Source organism: Colletes latitarsis, chromosome 7 (genome assembly GCF_051014445.1).
Source record: "Colletes latitarsis isolate SP2378_abdomen chromosome 7, iyColLati1, whole genome shotgun sequence".
Taxonomy (NCBI): Eukaryota; Metazoa; Arthropoda; class Insecta; order Hymenoptera; family Colletidae; genus Colletes; species Colletes latitarsis.
This window is the reverse complement of record NC_135140.1, coordinates 9,826,227-9,851,725: the sequence shown is the minus strand read 5'-3', so window position 1 is coordinate 9,851,725 and position 25,499 is coordinate 9,826,227. Positions and strand designations below refer to the sequence as shown.

The window sequence follows — 25,499 nt, the reverse complement described above, 5'->3', positions numbered from 1 at the left end:
TTGACCCCGTAAAGTGAGAAAAACCCCATAAAAGTGATCAAATTTTCAAACGTCCATAACTCCTACAATAGTTAATATATTTCAATGAAACTCTTTTCTGAAGTAGACTTCATGGGTACCTATAAAAGAGTATTAGACAACTTTTCTATAGAACGCCAAACAAACTTATACTCTGTATTTTCATCCAACTTGAGTTCCTCTTCTCTATAACTATCGCGACACTAAGAGACGATTCAGTATGTGATTGCAGTACGTGAGCGTCGTTAGAGTCTGGGAGAAGGCAATTTTCCAAGTTTCAACAGTATTGCAACATCAATTAAGTCTACATATTTTCTTGCAATAAAAAAATACACCAAATCTTACGAACCGAATTAATATTAAATTTTATCGATGGGGTTGTACAAAATTTGAAAAACTGAAAAACTGAATTATCATGTGGGCTTATAAAATTAGAGCCTCTGCTAAAATAAAATGTATTCGTTCGATCAAAATAATTTCAATTACTATAACTATGGAATTCAACAATGTTACTATGAAAATTAGAAAAATTAACTGCAGAAAATTTGAAATTACAATAATAATAACGTGTATTTATTGTACCAATATGTTAAATATTAAGAAATTAAAATTAATCGAGTAAAAGGAGCAAATTTAGCTCCATTTCAATAATTTATATGTTAGAAACTATTAACTATCCACTAGGGTGGTCCTTATTTTTCGACTTTCGATTACTTTTTGACACATCCCCCAGATTGTGACACTTGGTGACAATAACGTGAGTGTGATTTTCATTGTTATATCTAGAATCCTATACAATTGAGCGTCTGCTCATCGGGGTTGTACAAAACTCGAGAAACTATAGCTTCTGTTAAAATTAAATGTATTTACTCGTTCAAAATAACTTTAATTACTATAACTATAGAAGTTAATATTTTTACGAAAATTAGATAAATTAACTGCGGAAAATTTGAAATTACAATAATAATAACGTGTTCTTATCGCATCAATCTTGTAAACATTAAGAAACCCTCCATTTAAATAATTTATATCTTACAAACTATCGACTATCCACGCTTAATATTTTACGTAGGGCAAAAGGGGATTGTTAAAATCGAAGTTCTCGTAAGGGGAGCGTAGTCAAACTATCCGTGGGTAAACCGTCGAGACGGAAGTCGAGAATCGCGTCCGAGCGGTCCCGTTGCCCTCGACGGTTCCGCGCATCGATTCACGGATTCGTATTGAACTTGATCCCATTCCTCGTAGCCCAATTAGCCCACATATAGATCCGCCCATGCTGTCACGTGGGGTGGTTTTCACCGGGAGTGTGCGCAGTGACAGGTAAGCGCAGCTTCTGGGGTTGGAGGAAAGACAGAGCAGAGGAGGCAGCCCCGTGAACCCGTGGCGACGCGTCGGGTAGGCACGTCGCGACCCCCGACGCCGAAACATCCTCGACCACGAGACTGTCGGGCGCCGGCAAACGGGCCAACAGTATTCTCAACGATCACGGTTTAATCGCCACCCGGTGCTTACGTTTTTTCCATGCCCGAGCCGTTCGATTAATCATCCCCCTTTTGATCCCCGGGGTTGTCTCCTAGGTGGAGATTCGCGTTTGGCACTCGAAGCCTCCGACGTCGGCATAGTTAAACGTCTGCGGACGAGGACAGCTGCAGTGGAGGGGGGTGGGGGACGGAGAATCTGGAGCACGAACAGGTGGTGCGGCATCGGAGGAACACCGGGGGAGAGATATATCGGGAGAAGTAACAGGTACTGTGACGAAAATGCTTTTACTCGTTTCGGTTTGATGTTCCCCGGCGCGCGGCACGAACGACTTCTTACGCAACCGCTGGGACGGTTCGTCATTATTCTGGACGAGTGGTGCTTGGAAATGTAAATGTTTCGGTTGTTACGGAACCGTTGTTGAGCCGCGGGGACGCTGGCGGATGATGTGTTTGCGCGTGGCTGTTACGATCGAGCAGTCGTTGAAGAGCGTGAATCAGCTCTGTTCGATTGATACCCTGATACGAGAGTTTGTAATGTTGGGTATTTTGAAGTTTGTAGAAGTCGAGTTTTGGGAAAATTGTACGATTTTGTTTCGTTAGGCGAGGGTTTTGATTTTTAGGGAAATTATAGTAATATTACCTTGGTATTTGTGAAGGGGATTGATACTGAGATATGGAAATTAAGAATTTTTGATAAATTATATATATTTTTATTTTATTCCGAATGAATTCACATTTTCCCAATTTGTCTTAATACGAAAGTTTATAATATTGGGTATTTTAAAATTAGCGAAAGTCGTATTTTGGAAAAATTATAGAATTTTATTTTATTAGGCGAGGATTCTGATTTTTAGGGAAATTATAATAATATTACCTTGGTATCTGAGAAAGAAATTCATACTAAAATATAGAAGTTTGAAGTTTTGGATAAATTATATATTTTTATTTTATCCTGCATGAATTTACATTTTTACAATTTTCTCTAATTCGAAAGTTGATAATATTGGGTATTTCGAAGCAAGTAAAAGTCGAATTTTTGAAAAATTGTAGAGTTTTACTTCTCTATACAGGGATTTTGAGTTTTAGGGAAATTATAGTAATATTACCTTGATATCTGTAAATGGAATTGATACTGAGATATGGAAATTAGGAATTTTTGATAAATTATATATATTTTTATTTTATCCTGCGTGAATTTATATTCTTACAATTTGGGGGTGAACTATGGTGAAATCTATTTTGTATAAAAAGATTTCGACTAGAGCAATTCTGCTATATTTTACATTGAAAAATTAATATCGAAACATGCAAGTCCTCAGTTTAAATATTTATGTACAGAAAACATTGAATTATTGACGTAAATTTCTCTTGTACGTATTAAGATATTCGCATTTCATAAGTAATATCAAAATATACAAATGCTTTGAGCATTTCTTTAGAAAACGTCAAGGGATACTTCCGTTCTATTCTGCTTTACAAAATCGACAGTAAAACAACAAAAAATAGGGGTGTTTTAAATTTGATAAATATTGAATTTCGTACGAATTAATAATTTGTCCATTGAATTTAGATTCAGTGTTGCGAATTAGGGTGTACAAATTTCGAGTAGTCAAACAAGAAATATTTGTTGCATACAGAATCAAACTCTTTATACTAGAATTTCACATTTTGATGGAACCCTCATTTCGACACCCTGTGCTAAAATATTTGGCAATAAATTTAAATATTTTATCGATTAAAACTAATTTTCCAACTCTGGTGCTCGAAACGCAGTCCCAGATTTAATTCTGTATTTCGTTTGAACGATCGAACTTCGTAAGGGATTTTATTTACAGTGAAAACAGGTGATGGAACGATGCCATTTTCACAGGCAGAAATAAATTAAAAATATTTCATTTAAATAGATATGTCGTGGTGTGTTGTAATACCAAATGCTTTTGTCTTGTTAGATATAAAAACATTTCGATGGTTAAAAAATGAATGCTTGTAAGAGAAGAGGGGAGGGGGGAGGGGGTGCAAAGGAGGAATTGTATCCTCTTTAGTGTTCCACATACTACCACTCACTTTTCCAGGCTCAGGCTGCACCCCCAGGGATCTTATTAAACTTGTACACATATGTATCCTGCATTCCCTTTGACCCTTTATGCCACAATTTAATTGTAAGTAATTATGCACGTGCGTACTATGCAATTTCACTTCGCATTTCCTTCTACACAACTGTCACCTAGGCGAAAAAATATCAATATTTTCCAATTTAAAAAATTTATCAAAATTAGTAGAAACTTTGTTTTCTTTTGAAAAGAAAAAGAACAAAAGATTATAGATATGCTCATTGCATTAAAATTATATTTTGTATATAAATCTGTTGTTATATAACCACAAAAATATTCAAAATGAAACACGTTTTAAACTAATGAAACGAAATTTTTTAAGAATATCTTGGCGTTTATATAATTATGTAATTTGTTTGCATCTGATGATAACTCATATTTAGTCGATGATATTTGCTTGCGAAGTATAGTTTTCAGTGAAAATATGGATGTTTGTGAAACCTTTTGTTCTTTGGTATTTCATCCGGATTTATTTTCTTACTTAACAATGCAAGAAAAATATAAACGTATTTACATTCTATTACGTTGTTCTTTATGTTATATCGTACTGTTCTTTTAGATTAACTCGTATTTATATTGTTTCTAAAATGGACCAGAAGAAAACGATTGAAATGTTAAAAATTGTTAAGAATGTCTTTACTTTATAACAACTAAAAAACCGAAAAACGAAACATTTTTTTTACGAGTCCGTTGCATCGAGGCAATTCGACGCGTGCCCCATAAATTTGCAAACTCGTTTTTCTTGAAAACAAAGCCTCGAATGGAGAAATTTTATTCTATATTTTCGAGTCACTTTTTGATGTAGAATCACCATGGTACCGCCGCTTATTAGAGTATGTACAGGGTGTTCCACATTTTTCCGTACACACTTCAACAGTGTGTTCTACAATCAAAGTGTTCTATAACAAAAAGTACACATGACAAAAATACGAAATGTGATGTTTTTTTATTTACTAAACAAACAGATTTACTAAAATATTGTTTAAAGAGAGCAGCTGCTAGTCGAGGCACGAAGAAATATTTTTAACGTAGAATTATATGGATAACTTAAACAATTCTTTGTCAGAGTTTAGTTTAGTCGTTGAAGTACTCTTTTTCCGACGATAACTTTTTGTTGTCATAAAATTTTGAACTATTGTTCAAGTTTATGTTCAAAGGATTGATTTTATTTTATTATAAATTTTTTTTCTTATTTTAATGTCCCGAATCTCAACCGAGTTTCACAGTTCATATTTTTGCTTCTTAACAAGGCATTTATGAACTTTTTGTTATATAACATTTTAGTTTCAGTTTTACTTGTTTCACTTAGTTTACTTGAAAAATGCGTAACACCCTATATTTTGAAATGATCGATGGTTTGAAATTTTCCTAACAAACGAACATGGCTACTCGATCAAAATCTCTCGCAGTATTCGAATACATGTTGTTAAATTTTTCTATTATTCGCGGTACGTCGAGCCATAACCCTAATTGAGAGCAACCTGGGAGGTTTCAGAGACTCGAACGCACGCTGCCACGGATTGCGCTTCCTTCTTTTCTTCTCGTGTTTCACCCCTTGGCTTTATCGGATCTCGTATCGGTATTTTTACCGTTCACCGCTCAATTTTCTTCTTCGTTGCCATTCGATGCCACGTATTTGCCGCTCGGATCGAGTAGCTGTTTCTCATTTCCCAAGGACGAGCTGCTGATTCGTTGCTCGCCACGCGATTGGAAGATACGAATTATGCGGGCTTATGGTTCGCCATTTTTTTTTTTTTTAACGACGGTCAGGTGTGTCGGAACGTATATTTTTGGACGTGACAAGTTGAGCACAAGGGACGACTAAGGTTTAAAAAAAACTTGTACCGTCGTTTATTAATAGAATTTCCTTCTAAACTACATTCTGAGGAGAAATTCTATTATTTTTAAAAAGGTTTCCCCGCTGTCTTCTAATATTTTTATTTGTTCCTTGAACGGGATGCTTATATTTTCTGTAGGGATATGAAAGATAATTGAACGAAATTTCATCCGGGTTAAAATAGTACGAGTTACAGGGACAATCACAAACATAGATTTTCAATTTTAACAATATGTCCGTGGTGTCTTATATTTTCATTGCTAAAAATATTACAGTATTGCTCAATATACGAGTATAAAAGCACTTTATTTTCAACATGGTTTTGATGCTAGAATCGTCGGATTCCGTGCTACCGTGGCAGCTACGATATAGTATTTTGGTGCGCCTTTAGAATGTCTAAAGCACCATTTCCTTCACGCTAAACCCGCTGCAGAATATTCGAACGAAGACGTCGAATAAAAGTACACGTGAATAACTTTATTCTGTGAAGCGAAAACCTAAAGTGAAATACAGTGGAAATAAGATTTTGCAAAAATATAGTTTCCTGTTGGCTTGGAATATTCGAAAGGATCTATATAAATCGTGTAAAATAATTACGACGATTTTTAACTTAGTATCGTTCGAAAATTGCGTTACTTTTCTATTTTCTTGGGTAAACTTTATTAAAACATCTTTAATTGTTCGAAAGTTACGAATTTAGTTTGATTTTCGCAGAGCTGCTCTTTCATCCCCATAACACCACCCCTATAGACTCAGGGGAGGATTGGCATCAGGATTACGACCCTATAGATCTACGAATATGCAAAATTTTTAAGCAAATTCACACAGGGAAGTGGATTTCGTCGATCCTGAATAATTTTGTCGCCCTTTCGTAATTTTTTAAACAGATTAGAATAGGCGGTTTTGTTTTTTTTTAGAAAATTTCCTCCCGGATAATCTAAATTATAAAAATTTAATTTAAATAGTATCCTTACAATTTAAGCTTCTCAAAGGACCCTAAAGCCATAACGAAACGTCGAGTTAATGTAACTTTTATTAAATAATAATAATTTGAATTATTAAAATTTCCTCCCCGATAATTTAAATTATAAAAATTTAATTTACATAGTATTTTTACAATTTAAGCTTCTTAAGGGACCCTAAAGCCATAACGAAACGTCGAGTTAATGTCACTTTTATTAAATGATAATAATTTGAATTATTATTCGCTTTTTACGATCTCGAATAAATACACCTCTTACACAGAATCGATTATCGACTTAATAGCAAACGATTAAATTAAATTAATTTCGGTAATATAATAAATTAAATATCTGTATATTTCGGAAAGCTTAAACATCCTTTCGTATTTTATGAAAGAAATTACATTATTCGAATTTGAGGATCATTTTTTTCTTTTTATTCTTCACTATTTGTGTTACATCTTTAACTAATTTTCTTCCCGTAATTAGCAACTAGAAGACTAGAAATAGACTTTTCTTCTTTATTTTTGCGAGAAACATAGTTTATTAATTCTTGAAAATTTTTCTTCCCCCTTTCTTAATATATTCTGACACTTCTCCTCCTTAATATACGCTGTGGTTTAAAACAGTCTGTAACCTATCAGATTCCACTGCTAATTGCTGCCAAACATTTAATTTAAGGCAATTTTAAATAAATATCCACGCCCTCTAATCGACTTTTCCATGGAAACTTTCTTTCTTCTCCCCTCTTTGTGGACAAAGTTTTATGTGGTATTAAACGATTAAGGGGATGTTGATTATAATTACTTGTTTATTTATTGTTATTATTATTCAAAGCTTTTTATATGCACACGTGAAAGCATGCAGATGAATATGCAAGGGGTGGTTCAAGATCATCATTCTGTACGGTTAAATCGGAACTTGGTACGTTAAAATGCAAATTCTTGAATCGTAACTTTCTTGGAAATTAGATATTCTAATTCTCCGTTAGAAGATAAATAAAAAATATAACGTTCCAATAAAGACAGATTAAAGGCCTTGAAATGTTCTTGGACACTTTCATTTCTAGCACAAAGCATCCAAATATTTTACTTAATTGTTTTTTTATATGAAAAATATTATTTCTTTAGAAGAACAAATAATATTCTTCGAGATTTCGAGATCATCGAGTTTACCCAACTTTAAAAACTAAAAATTCTAAAATATATGGAAATAAGCTATATTAAAATAAGAAATTACTTGTAACAACGCCAGCTATTTTCCTTCGTTTTCATTGCAACGAACATGTTAAATAAAATTAAAACTACACGGATCGTTCGATTCGAATAGCGAAAGATGTACAAATTTTTGATCAAAAAAAATCTCTAAGTTAGAAGAAACTGAGTCTGGTATCAACACGGGACCAGCTTGCATTATTAAAAGTCTGCGAAGTATTAAATGGAAAGTGTTGTCAATATTGGATCAGACACTGTGCAAATACTCGATGGCCTGCACGTTCGCCTGACCTTAAGCCACTGGATTTCTTTCTGCGAAGAGCTGATAAAGCAACCATTTCTGACGATATTCCCACACCGTATGTGTTAATATTAGCCTAATCTCTGATTAGAACAAGCAGAGATTCGTTGATTTATTATCTAAACAATTTTATCGAAGTTCATGGACGTGATGTTGGCCACTCGTTAAAATTAACTTCTTGCTTTAAATTCTCATAGTTATAAATCAAATCCCCAGAAAATGGAGAACTCTAAACATATTTTCTTTCTCTGCATCTTTTACTATTATACAATCTCCGGTCATCTATATTCACAGTTTGTTTTGCGCGTAGAGGATTATTGTAGGAAATTCTGTTGATGTGTGCATAAATATAAGGGGCAGTTAAAATTTGATCGAATTGTTTGCTTTGCAGTGTTGTTCATTACGAGGGTAATAAATTAGGTTCTTCTTAAAATAACAAGTTGTGATTTGTAGGCAACGGTATCGAAAAATCATTATTAGAACGTCCTTATTTTCGTTCGTTATAAATAGGAAGAATGTCTATTTGCAAGAATATATAATTATAACAAGGCAAGTTTTCTATTCTTTTTGTTAATAAAATTTCACGAGTAACTGGAATACGTTTATTTCATATTTGTACTATTACGAAGAATGTGCGCTAAAGATATTAATTAATGAGTAAACAAATAACACGAGTCAACCTTCATTAGCCTTGTTCTTCTTTCATTAATTCCCTTTTAGATTTCATAGAACTCTGAAACGAAGAGGAACAAAGCCAAGGACAGTGTCTTTAGAATTACACACCGATGTAAACGTGCGAGTATCGGAACATTTTGCTGCAGTGAATTTTTCTTTCATTCTGTTATGGCATAGTGATAACAGTATGCATAGTCTATTTAAACGTCGTGGCTTGTAATTCCCATTGGTTGTTTCATCGATAAATTCAGTAGTAAATCTAAATTATTCCACGAGTGTAAAGGATAGCTTACGAGGGCAGAAATTATTAACAGCTTTTTCCGTCAGCAACTTTAATCTCACTAGTATTTTTCGTAATGGAAAAGAGATTAATTTTAATGTAACGTAATGTAGTTTAAATATATTCATTGAGATAGCGAAGGGAATATTAGAACAGATAAAATATTTAAGATTATGATAACGAAACAGAAAATGGCCACTAATAGCCACTATGTACGAATTGCATATTTTATAAACGGATGATAAATGGTATTTTACAACATGTATACATGTTTTTTTAGAATATCTACATAAATGACAAATAAGCATTGCTTTTCAATTACTCGGTATGTAGTATAAAAATAAATACAGGATTAAATATACAGCGTGGTCAGTCGGACGTGTGAATGCAAAGTTATAAAGGTTAAAAGTAGGTTGTAGTCATAATGTTAAAAGTAAAGTACAGACTCGTTTATTTAAAAAAGGAAATTGCAATAAGTTGTTCGTATATCAATTAATATGAATGCAATTTCACGCCAGTAATATTTTTCTTTATAGATATGTAACTCCAGAAATAGTTTTAGTCAATTACACAAGGTACACAAATCGAGTGTAAACGTATTTGTTAAAATTTGAAATTGTTGGTCATGGAGAATACAATTTGTTGAACATTAATCAATAGCATCTAAAAGTGTAGTATACAGGGTGTTTGGCCACTCCTGGGAAAAATTTTAATACAGGATTCTAGAGGCCAAAATAAGACGAAAATCAAGAATACCAATTTGTTGATGGAGGCTTCGTTAAAAAGTTATTAACAAATAAATTCAAAAATTTCAAATCGTTCTGGAAAAATTATTTTTAGTTGCGGGGGTCAATTGCAAGCATTTTTGGTCAACAGACATACCCCCGAAATCCTACTCAGTTTCGAGAAAAAAATTCATTACCGAAAATATAATTTCTGGCCAGAAATGTCTGCCCGAATTTTCATGCGAATCTTTAAAACGTCATAACTTCTGAACGGATTGGACGATTTTGATGTTTAAAAAAGCAAACTACGCGTATTTTGGTGGAGAATATGTACAAATCGCAAAAATATTCGAAAAGTTGGTCCTTGTCCCAGCAAAATGAGAAAAACCCCATAAAAATGGTCCAATTTTCAAACAGCCATAACTCCTAGAATTGTGAATATATTTCAATGAAACTTTTTTCTGAAGTAGAGCGCATGGGTACCTACAAAAAAGTATTAGACAACTTTTCTCTAGGGCTTCAAACAAAATTACTAAAAATGAAAAACGAATTTTTAAGGAAAATCGACAGGGGGGTAGGTGCCTAAATTTTTCGACAAAATTAAAAAATTTCAAATTGTTCTAAAAAAATTATTTTTAGTTGCAGGGGTCAATTACAATCATTTTTGGTGAATAAACATACTCCCGAAATCCTACCCAGTTTCGAGAAAAAAATTCAGTGCGGTCGGAACTTTAAACGTTAATAACTGTTTAACGAAGCCTTCATCAACAAATTGGTATTCTTGATTTTCGTCCTATTTTGGCCTCTAGAATCCTCCATTAAAATTTTTCCCAGGGGTGGCCGAACACCCTGTATATTAAAATAATAAAATTTAAAAATTACATAAAAATATTCCTCGATATTGGTGACATTATAAAGGCCTTATTACTAATTGTATTTAAGGGTTGAAACAGTTAAAAGTGTTTGTGAACTATCTGGAACGACAATATTCAAGAGAATGTATGATTTTCCATACTTTTTGGAATGCTACGTTCTCATTATACGATGAAGTTACAAGAATTTTCTTTGATGTTCAAATCATTTTATTCTGATCCGTTTCAGAAACGATTTACAAGATTACATAATCTAAAAGGTACTGAGGTATAACAGGAAAAGCGTTGCTCTTGGAAAGGATCAATATAAAATGGTTGTAAAGTCAAAGAAAATACTTGAAATGAGTTTATATTATAATAATATTTTAATACTGGCCAGGTTAAAGTTATAAACTACAATTCTTGTTATTCACAGGCTCTATAATTATTCAGAATTTCATTTTTTATAAAGTTATAGCTCAGTTCTAGGCAAGGATAAAAAAATCTCTCTATTATAATTATAATTGCAAGTGAAACTATTTTATAAAACAACTTCATGTCTATTCATAATTAATTTATTAAACATTCATTTTACTATAACGCAATCTTTATTTTGAATAAAAATATTTTATAAATCAATTACATCCCTATCCATAATTTGTTTATCAAATAAATATAGAATAAATATTTATTCTACTATAATAGAATTTTCATTTTCAATAAAAATATTTCACAAATTAATTACACCTCCAAATAAAGGTGCAATTAGATTTTCTAACACGGTCCTTAAATGGAACCGTTTGATATTTTTACATAAATCGATCCCTTGAGTCATTCTCGACATAAAGGGTGTAAAATAAGGTCATCGAGACTTTAGTACTTTAGGAACATTTCATTTTTACTTGATAAATTAACGGAAGTATTCGAACATCACATCGCAAGCATTTCCTTATATTTCTTCTTTTTTAATATCGTACATCACGTTTTCTCGATAGTTTATCATCAAAATTTAAACAATTTTCCTTTCTTTTATATCATTCACAATATTTCATTTTATTGTTCGTCATTTATAATAACAACGTTCGATCGATGATGAATACAAATATTCGTACGTTCCACGAGGTCTGAAACATTCGCTTTCGATTTAAACGGATTCAAAGAGAAGAATTAAGTTAGTAATTGGTATCGTCGAGGCAATAGAATTTTTTCTCCATCGATGTTTTCTTTGTGCACCTTATCCGACAATTTGGCGCGAATGGTGATCGATGTTCCCGTATTGTCATAGTCGAGCACTGATTGGCTATTGTCCGGTGGTCGCCACGATAAAGCGGACCGTATTTCCGGTGATCAGATCCTAATTGTTCCAACGTTCCCGAACTTTCGCTGGTATTCGCGAACAGATACAATATTCCTGACATTTTTCTTTCAACGACGATTTACTGGCGGATAAACGAATCGCCGCTCCGATTTATTTCCTGTCTTACACGACGTTCGCTGGAACGTCGATTATTGGAAATCATAAAAGGAGACAGAACGTTCTCGATAAAAGAATTTTCCGATGATCGACGCCGTAGAAGCAAAATTGGGAAATTTGTACCAGAACGTGAAAAATTCTTTGGACGATACTATATTGTATTTTAGATCGACAAAATTATTTCATTATTACTACGGTTGGACAAAAGATTGTACGAGTTATAAAAAAATTAAAAATATTCAGGTTTTTTATTTTATATTAATAATACACGTGCGTGCAATTTAAAATTTGTGACATTGCATTTGATCAGTTCCTTGGGATAATAGTTTTTTTTCTATCCGATCTTCCGTAGTAATTCAAAACATGCTATTGGATCTATCGAATTACCGTATATCGTCGTTTATAGGATAATTAGAAGCTGCTGGCTGTGAGTAAATACAGGTTGTACTTACAAATATATGAAAACGATTTAATATTATGTTAAAAGTTTTAATTTCAAAGTTGCTTTTGCTAAATAAATTACACGTCGAACGTCAAAGTGCGATCTATTACAATTATAAAACAAAAAGATTATTCTCAGATTATTTTTAGTTAAAGAATGGTCGAAACTCTCCGGGTAGATCTAACAATAAAGGACAACGTATCATTTGATCTTTTTCGACGAAATTAAAAATAAAAATTCGTCTCGACGTCGAGGGGTAATAAATAATAATGCGCGTTTAATGAAATTCTGCGAGATACAGTCGCAGTGTGGACACGGGGATTTGTCGGCAAATAAATGAATATTCCAATAAATAAAAATCAGTTAATCCTCTCCGTGCTCGTTGGAAATATTCCGACAAGCGACGGTGTTCATTTTATTTCGTATCGAGCGACGAACGACGACGAAAGGAAGAAAGATGGCGACGGTAAACGGAAAGTTCGATCCTTAAAATAAATATTCCCTTATTTCAATGATTTGTTTCATTACGCCACGCGTGGCCCGTGGATTGAAAGTTCTACGATACCCGCGAAACAAACGGCGGAGTAAATAGCGATTGAACGCTTCGACGACCGTTTGTTGGAATTCTGTTTTATGCTTACGGGGTTGAATGGATCGTTGCAACCCTTTGCGATCGTACATGTACACGAAGTGATTGAAAAGCGTACGTTGGAACCGTAGAGACGATAAATGTATTCATTTTCACGTAAATTTTATTTTTAAAAATCACAAGAATCTTGCAAGGAATTCCTTTGATTTTTAAAATATTTTTGTTATTTTTAAAAGTGTAACTATAACGTGTCGTCTATTATATTTTGTTTCGATGATGTTATACGAAAATAGTTTTAACGCAGGACAAATTTTCTGTTACTTCGTACATTCTTCTTTCTTCATAAACTGTGTTATTAGCCTCAAAAAAGATTAAGAATTCCCCCAGACGGTGTTGCGAGCTTAAAAGGATTAAGAATCGCTGTCTTAGAGAATTTGGAACATTTCAGTTGGGAGGAAATGATCGTTGACGACCAAGAACCGTGTCTATACGCCTCGACTGGAAGATATAATTCTTAACGAGGTTTCTGCAAACCCTGAGGGAACCATTAAGAGAACATCCATGTGTAAAATTTCGCAAATTACAATGAGGCGATTGATACATACACAAGTACCGTTTCTTGTCATTTAAAAAAAAAAAAATATTCTTTATATGGATTCTGGACCAATAAATTTTGGTAAATTTAGTATCGTTGGATGTAGTGGTAACAAGCTGTCTACTATTGTAGGATTTATTTTAATTACTGATGAACCAAAATTTACAAAATATGGAGTAATGAGTCTACATAATAATTATTATTATTATTAATTATCTTTATTACGTAAACATATATGTAATATGTATATATGATTATTTAGTAATACTGTGTAATGGAATCTGATATAAATTCATATTTTTGCCCAAAAGATGCCTTTTCGTGATACTAAGGGTATTAATTATTAGTAAATGCAATACGCAATTTAGATTAATCGCGAAATAATCTTTGCCCAAAATTCTAATCACTGTATCTGAATTCCATTCATGACTGACCTACTTTCTTCAGTATACAGCCGCAAGCTGTTTTCGAAACATAACCTCAACAATTTACATGCATGGGCAGTGGCTCACATACGAATTTGCAATCCAGATATCAATGACAATTTTATAGTAATAAAATTTTAATATTTTAATAAATGCATCCTAGACGTGAATAAATTAATTACCTAATTACTTAATATTTTCCAACAGATTATCGTTATCAAAAGTATGGCGGCTGAAATATCAGAATTTCATTAATAGAAAATTATCGTTGAATTGCAAATTTTAATCTTCTGCTCGCAGATGACAATTGTGTGAATTGATTGTTTACTTTGCTAAATGTCTAATTATGCATAGAACTTTAATATAATGTTCTATTGAAATTTATATCTAAATACGTTCAAAATAATTACTTTTTAGCAATAAAAAAAATGGTCAGGAGTCGCAGAAACGTATTTTTCAGTAAAACGATGCTTGCTTTTCTCATAGATCGAAAAGTAAAAATGGAGAGTTTCAAATTTTTTTTAATGGAATTAGAAAATATCTAGTGGAAACGTTATTTTATTGAGTTGCTAGTGAAACTCATCGCAAAGGATAATCCAAAGCAAATCTAGCCATAAACGCAATTATGCAAGTCCAGAAAGGACTCTTACGTAGGAGACAACTGTTTAACGAGCCTGTGGGACCTGGTATTAAGCGACTAGTCTCGGTATTATCTGGAGGTTTAACTCGATCTGTCGACAGTTAATAAAATATATCAGTATGCTTCGACCTCCAGAGATTATAATAACTTACGAACAACTACGTGTGCTGGTGTGTTTTATCTTTTAAGAAAAGTTTACAAGTTGCTCGATTAGCCTTACTGATGAGTACGCCAACAGAACGAAACGCTTCTTTGCTGGTAGCCATCTGTTTCTGCTAAGCAACTTTTTTAAAACTTTTCTTAAAAGAAGAAACGCACCGACAAGCTTTGCTATTTTTTAACTTCTCTGTTGCATGATGCAACCAATCAGGATTCCAACAAAAAGAATCCCTATACAGAGTATTCCGCCACCCCTGGGAAAAATTTTAATGGGGGATTCTAAAGGCCAAAATAAGACGAAAATCAAGAATACCAATTTGTTGATGGAGGCTTCGTTAAAAAGTTATTAACAATTAAATTCAAAAATTTCAAATCGTTCTGGAAAAATTATATTTATTTACACGGGTCAATTACAAGCATTTTTGGTGAATAGACATACCTCCGAAATCCTACCCAGTTTCGAGAAAAAAATTTGAGTAGATGTGAAATTTTTCGACAAAATTGAAAAATTTCAAATCGTTCTAAAAAAATTATTTTTAGTTGCAGGGGTCAATTACAATCATTTTTGGTCATTATACATACCCCCGAAATCCTACGCATTTTCGAGAAAAAAATTGTTTACCGAAAATATAATTTCTGGCCAGAAATGTCTACCCGAATTTTCATGCGAATCTTTAAACCGTCATAACTTCTGAACGGATTGGACGATTTTAATGTTTAAAAAAGCAAACTACGCGTATTTTGGTGGAGAATATGTACAAATCGCAAAAATATTCGAAAAGTTGGTCCTTGACCTCGCAAAATGAGAAAAACCCCATAAAAATGGTCCAATTTTCAAACAGCCATAACTCCTAGAATTGTGAATATATTTCAATGAAACTTTTTTCTAAAGTAAAGCTCATGGGTACCTACAAAAAAGTATTAGACAACTTTTCTGTAGGGCGTCAAACAAAATTACTAAAAATGAAAAAGGAATTTTTAAGAAAAATCGACAAGGAGTAGGTGCCTAAATTTTTCGACGAAAAAAAAATTTTTAATTAATTCTAAAAAAATTATTTTCGGTTGCGGGGGTCAATTACAATCATTTTTGGTGAATAGACATACCTCCGAAATCCTACCCACTTTCTAGAAAAAAATTCGAGAAGGTGTGAAATTTTTCGACTGAAAAAAGAAATTTCAAATTGTTCTGGAAAAATTATTTTTAGTTGCGGGGGTCAATTACAATAATTTTTGGTGAACAGACATACCCCCGAATTCCTACTCCTTTTTTAGAAAAAAATTCAGTACGGGCGGAACTTTAAACGTTAATAACTTTTTAACGAAGCCTCCATCAACAAATTAGTATTCTTGATTTTCGTCTTATTTTGACTTCTAGAATCTCTCATTAAAGTTTTTCTGGTATGGTCGAACACCCTGTATAGTTGAGCAAAGAAATTTAACATTTATCATTTAATTTGAATATCAATTATTCGTGAGCGTATAAAGATTCAAGGATTAATTTCTTTTCATAATTTTATGAAAAATAAAATAGAATTCGTGTAATAGGGGGGTTAATTTATTATTATGTAAAACGTGGAGGCTGAGATCTCGGAATTTTATCAATAGAAAATTGTCGTTGACGTTTGGACCGAAAATTAAGTAAGTTATTTTAGACTTTGATCGACTTTCAGTTTAGAATCTCGACTCTAATTTAATCTAGTTTTGTCTAAATCGAGCAAGAATTTTAAGCAATAGCAATTTTAGAGCGTGCAATTCTTTTATTTGAATAATATTAAATATTTCGAATTTAAACATCCTTTCCTACAGAATTAATGAATTTGTCTCGATTTTAACTATTACACCACGAGAATAAACATACGTAGTCCAAGATATTAATTACACTTGAGGCTATCGCCTGGACCTCCAATGTGCTTTCATATTTCTGTTTCATTTTCTTTTTATATTATTTTTTAACATAGAATCGAAGCTCTCTGGGTCGAAGTAAAATAGCCTTGCACCACTAATAAAAGCAGACGCTGACGGCAGCTATTTCTGTCAGTCTTAAATACGCTTGTAACAGAAAGTTCGCGCCCTTTAGCTCTCTAATGGTCTCACAGAATACCTGCTTCCCAGGTTTTAGCTTTTTCGTTATGATTTCTTGCGAAACATACTTTCAACGTTGTTAAAGGATGCCCCATTGAATGGCAAGCTACGTGTTTTCAAACGGAGGACAGTAAAAACGATAATAATGGTAAACGTTAATTGCCTGTAGATCATAAATAAATGTATATTAACGACAGGAAAAAACAGAAACAAGAAACCTTCTCCTATCGATCGATATAACTAAAATAAGTCGTCTATTTAATTTGTTTAAACCTATTTAAAGAAATGTACATACAAAATGTAGTAAAACAGGATGTTCTTCAATGGAGGTATACTAGATCTCTCAGACCTCATTTCAGAGTTAATTACGTCTTTTGTTTTTGAGGGTGTGAAAAATGTGACATTTGTATTTATTATTAATTTAGAAGAATTTAATACGTTGTTAGTTCAAGAAGAAGGTTACGAAACGAAAGTCGAGTGTCGTGGAAATAATTTTACGGTTTTCATCGATAAAAAAAACGTTAAAGGGTTATTTTTCTGGTTGTCTTATTAGATCCGTGGAAGGACTTGTTCGAAGAAACCGAAGAAATTGGAGTTCCTAAGGTACTCTTGCGACGCGATAAACGTCCTCAGCGTACACGACAGCACGGTGTTATTTTCTACGCTATCCCATCGCATGTAAGAAATATCGGACAACTAACACTACTTACCTGTGATCATGCTCAGCCCGAAGATGCAAAGAACCGGTGAGTTACGAATTAAATCACAGCCACGCAAATATTTATTTTCATTTTACACAAATAGTTTGATCAATTTAATGTAGTAATTCTCATCGAAATTTCATTCCGTATTTTTATATTTTAAATTAATTTTCTAATTTACATTAAAAAGAATCACGTAGAAAAAGGAAAATACAAGTCTGCAACACAATTTCTACAGCAGTAATTTTCGTCCCTTAAATTGCTCAATATCGTAAAATTAATTATATGTTCATTTTGATGAGGAATTCCGTAGAAGATGATTCTCGTATTAATAGCCGGGAACAGTTATTTTAAATCGATTCGACGTTCTAATTATAATGCAGCGTCTGTCATACGTATTGATTAGGGGTGAAATTCAGGTGTCTAAATTTTCCGCTTAATTTAATGGCTAAACTTCGAAATCCTGGCTATCGCGTAGACCAACAAATTCTCGAATCAATTTACAATTTAATAACAAAGTAATTTACGATTGTTTCGATAAATACTGCCATTGAACAATTTGCAATAGAAAGGAGATCAGTTTTTCTTCGGAAAGAATATGAGTACATTTTCGAAATTTTAAAATTTAAAAATGTTATTTGTAACGCGAGTCTGTTATCGACTTGTTTATACGTAGTTATATGGAAACACGCGCGACAGATGTTTACACTTACTTTCTCGAAAACAGAACTTGTAATGGAGAGTATTTTTATTTCATGTTTTTATTTGATATTTCGTGGAGAGTTCTCCTCTCTACTGCACGGAGATATTGAATATTCTGTATAGTAGTTCCGTGCAATCATATTCAACTATATTCCCCGTCGAGTTCCGAAAACATAACACAAAAATGCTACTTCAAAACACACAAAACGATACGTTTTTACGAGAAAATTGATTGTACCTTTTTAATATTTATTCCCTTTTTACGATGCAGAATATGCAAAATTAAAAGCAAATTCGATTTCAAGTTTCAAGGTGAAAATTAATTTTTATACAAGTTTTTAAAATCTTTATAGAGTCATGCTCGAAATATGTAACAAATATTCATTTTTACTAAAGTATTTCGTTATTTTTATTAAATATAAATCTTGAAAGCAATGCAACGTTGTTTCACAAATTCGCCAAAGTTATGTTTACACTGTGTATTATCCTTTTGTCGCAGAGTGTACAGGCTAATACTTCGCTATAGTAACCTATATCAAGTTTCTAAGCAAACACAACGTTATTTACTTTGCAACGAAGACATCTTGAACAAAGTCAGGCATTACACATGGCTTAAGAATATGGATGGTTATAAACCGTTTTCCAAACATCAATATTTCCATTTTGTCCACTATAAATTCATAAAATTAGCCATTGTGGTGTGTGGGTCGAATTTAAGAATGCAAATACTTATAAATTAGACAGTAATACCACTGTGGGGACCAATACTCTATGAGTCAACATTAAAATGGCGGATAGATAACTGGAGAACTTAGATTAAGTTACAAATAAATACAATTTGCAATAAGCACATGAACGGTTATAAACCTTTTTCCAAACATCAATATTTCCATTTTGTCCACTGTAAATTCATAAAATTAACCACTGTGGCATATGGGTTGAACTTAAGAATACAAATACTTATAAATTAGACAGTAATATCACTGTGGGGACCAATACGCTATGAGTCCACACCAAAATGGTGGACGGATAACTGAAAAGGTTAGGTTAGGTTTAAAATAACAATATAATGGCGGGTAGTTTGAATAAAGGATACTGGACTCGATGATGATAAACGTATATTTTACACAGAATATTCGTCGTGTGTTTGCAGTGAGGGTGAACGATTCTCAGCTCATCATGATCTCTGAGAAGGCGCAGGACGACCATTCCATGACGGGATATTTGCACAAGCGGACCGCCGACTTGGCAAAGTGGCAATTACGATGGTTCGTTTTATATCAGGTGAGTTAGCTTATACTTGACCTCTTTTAATTTCGTTTATAGAGCGGGAATCCTCGCAGCTTTTAAACGCATTAACCGCAGTTAAATATACAGTAAATTATATGAAATATTTTTCGTCACCTGTCTGAAACCAACGATTAAAGGAACCATTCCAGCGACGCAAAAATTAATTAAAAGTTCTATAAAACTCTAGTTAAAATTAGTCGTTACATACACATAATACCATCACCTCGCGATTCGAGGCAAAACATTTTACGCGTTATCGAGCAAACTGTGATTTGCCTGGGGGAAAAAGTTGCAAACTCTGTAGTTTCTTCAATTCATTCGAAAGTTTCTTGAGAACACCTTCGAGCCATGTCGTAAAGTTCGCGGAGGATGAAGCTTCGATTAACACCGTTTTTTCGCGAGTTACCCGCGAAAGTCGCGAAGAAAAGTTTTTACTGAGAGCGTGTAAGAGTTTCCCATCTGCCACTCCTCGATTTTCCATTTCCAACCTCTCTTTAAATCTGGAATTGTAATCAATTCTCTGTTCCTGCTGTTATTAATGCAGTTTGCAAATATTTGTCAAAACTCGCCTTTAAAACATGTTCAAAACAAATGGCAGGTCTAACACGATATAAGAAACAAAGATTCACACTGAAATATTTCTTTTGCCTTCTTTGGATTATGAGAACTTCCATAAATACTTTTCTAACGACTTCGAGGACCCATTGACATTCTTTGTAAGTTCAATTGATAATTAAAGAACACGATAGTTACCAAACTCAAAGCTTAGAATAAGACGAGCTAGCTAATTTGCTAGAAGACAATTTATATTTGAGCAGAATAACATACGTACAGTAGTACCTCGCTTTAAAGCAAAAATTTGGATCTGCCAGTTGTCTTTGATCCAAAATCGAACACTGTTAACGCTAATACAATTTTGTATACTTTTCCTTATATAAATTATTAGAATTTCGTGTTGGAGTATCTTTATTGTTTCTTCCACGAGCTTGTCGTATTTGTGTGTTTTAGAATTTGTTGTTTTACTACGAGAACGAACACTGTTCGAGACCCAACGGCGTCATTATGTTGGAAGGATGCTATTGCGATCGTCTGATCACCGTCAAAGGCAAGGAGCCCGACAAACAGGTAGGTGTTGGCAGCTTTTAGTTTTCGTGTAGTGTCAGATCTGTGTACGTGATAAATCTGTTCGACAAATGTTGAGTAAATACCTCTCGGTGTAAAGCGAGGTTGAATTCTTCAAAGAGCGATTTACAACGCGCAGAGTAATTAATTGCGATAGCACGAACAGTTAGAAACCATTTTCGAACACTGAATTTGTTTCGACGCATTGACTGTCGTAAACGTTGCAGAGAAAACGATTTGTTACGTAACAAGCGATGCAGCAACGTTCTAGGAAAACCCCATCCTAGTCGTAGAATTAACCAACTGAATTATTTACTAATGTGCAGCGGCGTAGAGCCGACAAATTTCCCACCACGATGAAAATTATTCATTCCCAATTTATCGAGTCATTAACATGGAGATTACTTTATAACTTTCGTGCACAACCGGGTCGGGCTACAGGGATAAAACAGTAGAAGAAAGAAATTACATTAGAAAAAGTTAAATGGTTATCTCTATTTATAGAAGTGGAACTCTGTATTCTTTAGTAATTAATCGAGATGTTTTATTCTTTATAAAGGAGCGTTCTAGTATTAGGCCGATAAATGTTTAATTTAAAACGACACTTTGGGCACAAAGTTGATTTAAAAATGAAAATATCTTTTAACGAGTGTTAATATCATTTAAAAATGATCTTAAAATCATCGAAATCAAAACTAATTTTGTTCTATTTTTTTACAGTACGAACCAATGTTTGAGGAAGAAATTGTTTGGTTTAGAAGAGTAACTATGATTGGTAATTTTTTCAAGATTATTAATTTGTACAATTTTTACAGATTCAAAAAACCATCGTTGTTACAGAAACCTAACAAAGTGCACGAAAGCTGGCGTTTTGTTTATTATTTTACGCGAAGTTTTGAAGCCCTCCGCCGGATTAGACTAGGTAAAATGAAGAGCAGGAAATTAAAAATGGATGTAATATAATATTTCCCGTGAATAGTTAATGGTAACGAAGTTCGTTAGGTCTTAAAAGTCGTTCCGTTGTTTTCTAAGTTTCAAACGTTGTTTTTCAAGAAAACATTTTTTTTTTAGTTTGATCGTCTAAAATAATGATTGTTGCCAATATCGATAAATTTATAGTATATAGTTTGATAATAATATGGACGAAATTCATTGAAAGTGCTCGTGGTTAGGTTAAAATCGAAATCAGGTATGCTTACCTGGCCCAAAGATAGGTCAGAGCGTAAAAATTTAATTCGCCAGCCTTGACCTCGTGACTGATGCATTATTTCACGATCCAGCGAACTAGATCTGCAGAGAATGTAACTTTGCGAATTTTTGAACATACATAATAGCGTTGCTTGGTTGGCTCGGTGATTATGCAAGAACGTTTTATTACTACAGCAGTTCGGTAAAATAATTTCTTCGAGTTACTCGAAGGCCCCGGGCGACAGTACTTCTTTGTACTCTGCTCCTTGAAACTTGGTGCATTCGTTTGGTTAATCAGATTTAACTGTCAAACGTAGAGAGGAGAAAATTTATGGGTTACTAGTCTTAGAAAATGCATGAAAGCAATCGTCAAGGTGATGTTATATTAAAGTTCCACGTTGAAATTTTCAACGAACGCCCCTCGCTCGCAAACGAAAACACCCTCTGACTTATGTTATCGAAAGAGGTTACCGTTAAATTTTCACGAATAGGTCAGGAATTTAGTGCAACTGGGTTGTAAAGTACTTCAGTTATATTAAAGTAGCTCGTTAACTATATCTATATAGACTATAATCCTTGAGATTCGAGATTGGAACGCATCCAATCAATGCATTTGCACGGAGTATGAATCGCCATTATGCTTCTCCGAGATAGAGTGACATTTATAGACGTCGTATCTGTCTGGAGACATCCAGCATTGCAAACAAAAGTTTTTTTTATTAAATAGTCTAATTCATATACTAATTGAATTAAAAGAAATAAATCTAATTATTCAGTAAAGTCTCTTTAAATGATAAATTATCGAGATTCTGAACTCAATGACTTACAAATGATCTTACCTTATATCATGAAAAGGTAATATTTAAAGAATAATTTTCGGTGGCTTATTTTTACTCAGATTTTATTATTCGTTTTTGTACGTTTCATTAGTCGACTATTTCGCCTATATTTCTGATACACTCTGTATATTCGGTGAGATACCTGCGAATGCGAGAGTCCAGGTGCATTACGTAGGTATAAATGAAACAAATATTGACGCGAGTGCGTAAACAAATAGGGGTCTCTGGAATATTAGCATGCAATGGCAGACATTTTCCAACGAGCGTTTCCGTGTAACTTGTTATTCATAAAGTTACGTGCACGACACAAAAAAATCAGTCCAACCGAAACACGTATATGAAATTGATGGATAGAGTTCGTTTCGTTTTATTTTATAATGTTTCTTTTTCGTTGCCCCTTTTAAACGAAGAGATATTTGAAAATCTGTTTTAAGGTCCTTTATCACGAAAGAATGTATGTAAAACTTAAACCTAACCTCACTTTTTATATTATACAAAAACATATTCTACAATAAAAATAAAAAATATAGAGTATTTATCGTAAATTATAGATTGCGTGACATAGATCTACAATATTTGCATAATTAAAAAGAAAATAAAATAAAAACAAACGTTTAATCAAGCATGAAACTTATTTCTAAAGTCTGGTACAACTTACAATAAAATAAATCAGGATTCGAGTATTTTCGTTGAATAAATATATTCAAGTGTATATTAAATATTCCTACATAGATGTATAGTATATTTGTATATTTGAGCAATCAATATTTGGGTATTAATTGCAAGAGTACGTTCGTTCGTTTTAAACATGATATCATCTGTAAACATTAACGTTCGCTATCGAAAAGCAGTATATAAAAAAAAAAAATGTTGTCCCAGCCTTCGAAAATGGTACAATAAATTTACACATTAATGACACGGCATCGCGACATTTAATTTGCTCGAAGTCGCGTTTATCGTTGCAGCTGAGAATTTTATTACGAATCGTGTACCGCGTAACGACGTATAAAATTCACGCGAGACAGAACGCTGATTGTCCGGCTGTATTCGAATTCATTTAATCGTTAATGTAGAAGAGAATGTATATTTTCCGTTGCGATATGCATCAAGTCGTAACACGTAAAGTGTTAACGCGTAAGCTGTTCTATCGATTTCTTCAAAGGTCGCCTGACAGGTCAACTCCTTTTTTAATTTTTTTTTTTTTCCTCTGCGCGTTGCTCCCGCCATGGCACTTTCTCATCTTCAAAAGAGGATTATAAATCGTTTAGGCACTGTGGAAACGTGTTGCACTTCGAAGGCTGCTTCGAGGAAATTGATATTTTTCAGACGGTGTTTTGAAAATGTCCATCGTCACCGAGTCGGTACGAAACTCCGTCAGATACGAAAATAATTTATCAGCAATAAACGTATCGTTTCATACTTTGCATAGAATTAAAAAAAAAAAATTATACCTTGCACAACGATTGTTTTTAATTAAACAGATTTACTTGTCGAGTACACGATCGCGCCAGGCACTGTAATTGAAACAGGAACGTGATAATAATTTGTTAAAAGTAATTAAACGGTACCAAGAAAATGTATTGTTCCCACGTTTATGCGAGCGAAATATTTCATGCGCTTTAGGAACGAACTTTAACAATGGGTTCCAACACTGTTACGTAATTGTTATTTCGTGAATTCTAAAATAATCGTTGAAGCTTAATATTTATTTAAACATACTGTTTCTTGTTTATAACAAGACACTTTTGCTTGAATTTGTTTTTTATCGTGACGCTTTGGGACGTTTTAACGTTATTTTTAATTTATATCTTTAATGTTTTATTTTACACAAGCACCGAAACGTTATTCCGCGTGTTAGCGAATAATTACGTTTACAGTATGCAACTGCGTTTCACGGTTCGTCACAACCCCAAATAACATCTTCGTATTTTGTTCCATGAATAAATTGTTCGCTTATTTATTCTAAAATAGAATAATCTAACAGTGGATTATTTTGTGCACCTTCTGTACTCGGTATATAAACAAAAATTAGTAGCAATATAGTGATATAGTTCTACAAAGATTGGGACTTTAAATTTTGTGATTTTGCAAGGAAATTTGTTTAAAAAAATTACCAAAATTACTACGTCCCGAATCACTATTGTTCGTATTCAGGAATTATTTTGATTAACACGTTGACTGTTAGACCAGAACTGTAAAGCTTTTTATGAGATCAAAACTGTGATTTTAGACAACTGTAAACTATACATATTAAAATTTCTCTTAGTAATTATTTTCGTAACTGCATTAAAATTCATGAATCCTATTTCAAATTTATTTTCTTTAACATTTCAGTTTGAGATTTAATTGTTTTCAGTTCCAATATAAAAAGTATCAGTGAAAGTGTTAAAAAAAAATTGTCTTGACACCTTAGTGTGGAAATTCTATGGATTCAAGAATCTCCAGGTGGAGATGTCAATTTATTCTTCCTTTGAGGTTGAAGACCGTACACGAAAACTTAGATACAAGCAATCGTGGGTGGTAACAAAGGTTAGGGAGAATCATACTCTGTAGGAAAGAGAGGAAACATACACACACACAAACCACGCGCGCGCTGCCTACCGGAGCGGTCACCCATCTCGAAGCATACGCGGCCAGAACCGCTTTACGTGAAACAGCGCTTCCAGTCGACTCCAACCCATGAGACCGACTTCGCTGTGATTACAACTTATTTTAATTTTTTTATTCACGTACACTTCATCGATTCAAATAATCGAATAAAAATGTTTATTGAAGATTCGAGTATTATTAATTAAT

General features: G+C 33.2%; 1 protein-coding gene across 4 annotated transcripts in view; it reads left to right on the top strand.

Annotated features, from left to right (window-relative positions):
* Positions 1–1,429: 1,429 nt before the first annotated feature.
* The window catches only part of LOC143343592 (ras-specific guanine nucleotide-releasing factor 1), a 74,085-nt gene continuing 50,015 nt past the window's right edge, over positions 1,430–25,499 (top strand). For all 4 annotated transcript variants that reach the window (XM_076768636.1, XM_076768634.1, XM_076768635.1 and 1 more), the window contains exons 1-4: positions 1,430–1,764; positions 17,415–17,607; positions 19,418–19,548; positions 20,563–20,679. In XM_076768636.1, the coding sequence (XP_076624751.1) occupies positions 17,580–17,607; positions 19,418–19,548; positions 20,563–20,679 (276 nt within the window). In that variant the 5' untranslated portion in view covers positions 1,430–1,764; positions 17,415–17,579. The remainder of the gene's footprint in view (positions 1,765–17,414; positions 17,608–19,417; positions 19,549–20,562; positions 20,680–25,499) is intronic.